The 1,394-nt window shown below is 48.9% G+C and overlaps 1 protein-coding gene across 1 annotated transcript; it reads left to right on the top strand.

Annotated features, from left to right (window-relative positions):
• The first annotated feature begins 279 nt into the window (after positions 1-279).
• Positions 280-1,239, top strand: LOC118158832 (olfactory receptor 14A16-like). The gene has a single exon (XM_035313518.1). It carries the CDS (start codon positions 280-282, stop codon positions 1,237-1,239), a length of 960 nt encoding a protein of 319 aa, XP_035169409.1.
• Positions 1,240-1,394: the final 155 nt, after the last annotated feature.

Genomic DNA, 1,394 nt, shown 5'->3' with positions numbered 1-1,394 from the left:
TGTGAAGGAGGGTAAACTAGGATGAGATGAATCTGTCTACCTTCCCTTACACAAGCTGATGGCCAATATGCCATCATTTCTCATGGTGGTAAAGAGGCAAAGACCCTCACTGGACCAAATGCCACTCATGCAATGAGGAACTCAATTGCTGAAAACGTCTCCCTTCACATAAAGGAAGCCTCATGTGTCCAGTGTGAGCAGGAATGAGTCCTCTGAAGTCTGTCTTAATATCTCCTTCTGTTTTCTTCTTGGACAGGTTCCCATTCCCTGAAGCACCAGATGTCCAACAGCAGCTCCATCACTGAGTTCCTCCTCCTGCCGTTCGCAGACACAAGGGAGCTGCAGCTCCTGCACTTTGCGCTCTTCCTGGGCATCTACCTGGCTGCCCTCCTGGGCAACGGCCTCATCCTCACAGCTGTAGCCTGCGACCACCGCCTCCACACCCCCATGTACTTCTTCCTCCTCAACCTTGCCCTCCTCGACCTGGGCTGCATATCCACTACTGTCCCCAAAGCCATGGCCAATTCCCTCTGGAACACCAGGGCCATTTCCTACTCAGGATGTGCTGCACAGGTCTTTCTTTTTCCCTTTCTCATGTCAGAAGATTATTTTATTCTCACTGTCATGGCCTATGATCGCTACGTTGCCATCTGCCAGCCCCTGCACTATGGGAGCCTCCTGGGCAGCAGAGCTTGTGCCCACATGGCAGCAGCTGCCTGGGCTACTGCTTTTCTCAATGCTCTGCTGCACACTGCCAATACATTTTCCCTGCCCCTCTGCCAAGGCAATGCTGTGGACCAGTTCTTCTGTGAAATCCCCCAGATCCTCAAGCTCTCCTGTTCAAATTCCTACCTCAGGGAAGTTGCACTCCTCATATTGAGTGGTTTTCTGTTTTGGGGGTGTTTTGTTTTCATTGTGCTCTCCTATGTGCAGATCTTCAAGGCTGTGCTGAGGATCCCCTCTCAGCTGGGAAGGCACAAAGCCTTTTCCACGTGCCTCCCTCACCTGGCTGTGGTCTCCCTGTTTATTAGCACAGGACTTTTTTCCTACCTGAAGCCGCTCTCCCTGTCCTCCCCATCCTTGAATGTAGTGGTGGCAGTTCTATACTCAGTGATGCCCCCAGCAATGAACCCCCTCATCTACAGCATGAGGAACCAGGAGCTGAAGGATGCCCTGAAGAAAGTGATTTCATGGACATTTTTCAGAAGTGATAAACTTTTCCTCTTTCTCCAGAAATGACTCACAGTATGTCCCATGACAGACCTGGTTGTTTTGCTGTTACTGTTTTTTATGCATATAGTATATGTTATTTATTAATACACATGAATACATTTTTTTTTTTTTTTAAGTGGTTACCATGTTCCTTCACAAGTGTTTGGATTCCTTCCACTTCT

This window comes from Oxyura jamaicensis, unplaced genomic scaffold (assembly GCF_011077185.1).
Source record: "Oxyura jamaicensis isolate SHBP4307 breed ruddy duck unplaced genomic scaffold, BPBGC_Ojam_1.0 oxyUn_random_OJ46215, whole genome shotgun sequence".
Taxonomy (NCBI): Eukaryota; Metazoa; Chordata; class Aves; order Anseriformes; family Anatidae; genus Oxyura; species Oxyura jamaicensis.
Note: the sequence above shows the minus strand (reverse complement) of the source record. Positions and strands in the feature narration are given on the sequence as shown.

What these genes read in the sequence shown, in the direction of transcription:
- LOC118158832 (XM_035313518.1), top strand. Translation starts at nt 280, where the DNA reads ATGTCCAACAGCAGCTCCATCACTGAGTTCCTCCTCCTGCCGTTCGCA.